This window comes from Orycteropus afer, unplaced genomic scaffold, assembly GCF_000298275.1.
Source record: "Orycteropus afer afer isolate SDZICR_OR568_19922 unplaced genomic scaffold, OryAfe1.0 scaffold00206, whole genome shotgun sequence".
In the NCBI taxonomy this organism is placed as follows: Eukaryota; Metazoa; Chordata; class Mammalia; order Tubulidentata; family Orycteropodidae; genus Orycteropus; species Orycteropus afer.
Genome location: NW_006921793.1, coordinates 231,556 through 232,296, shown reverse-complemented (window position 1 = coordinate 232,296; position 741 = coordinate 231,556). Strand labels below are relative to the sequence as shown.

General features: G+C 39.0%; 1 protein-coding gene across 1 annotated transcript in view; it reads right to left on the bottom strand.

The window, feature by feature from the left end:
* Positions 1 to 230: 230 nt before the first annotated feature.
* The window catches only part of NALCN (sodium leak channel, non-selective), a gene marked incomplete at its 5' end in the record, with an annotated part of 145,472 nt that continues 144,961 nt past the window's right edge, over positions 231 to 741 (bottom strand). The window contains 1 exon segment of the mRNA XM_042781961.1: positions 231 to 424. Coding sequence (XP_042637895.1) covers positions 231 to 424 — 194 coding nt within the window.

Here is a 741-nt window from a genome sequence, read left to right as displayed (position 1 = left end):
TCCCCCCGGTTTTGCCGGCCCGTTTTTTCCCCCTTCTTTTGCCGGGCCACCATTCACTTGAAAAAATATTGTGACAAGTTGAAATCAAATTATATATCTGTTATAGATCGTTCACTGGACAATGAAGGAAATGATCAGGAAATAGTTTGAAAAATTACTGGCAATTTCATTTAAATTCTTTGACAGTTTTTTCTAGATGTTGTTGGACTCTCATCTGCATTGGTTTCCACCTAAATATCCAGAAGGTCATCTCCACTTTCATCACTCTCCACAGTCAGCTGCCGGGTCCACCACTTCTTCACTTCAGAACCACAGGAAGCTGCGTCGGTCATGGGGTTCATTTTGCATACTACGGATTTCATCGTTGTCCTTCCTCCAAACCGTAAGTTGACGGAAGACACTGAATGGCTTATTGGTTTTGGTGCTGGGGAATTAACAAGAGTCTGTGAACAATTTGCTGTTGTTTCACCCTATTGCAAATCATTCCTGAGAAGCTATGATATTTCTGTTCGTAATGCTTTTGGCTGGCATATCCTGTCCATAGATGTTAGATATGAATCCTTTTCAGCACTCAATTCCTTATATTCATAACAGATTTGGAATTATGCTAATTGACTAGTAATACCACTTGAAAAAAAACCTGCTTTCACTTTGAGATAATCACAACAAACTAGAAAATCACTACAAGTTCTAAGTTGGGTAAATGTAAATATAGAAGCATGTGTGTGGGTCTTAAGTACA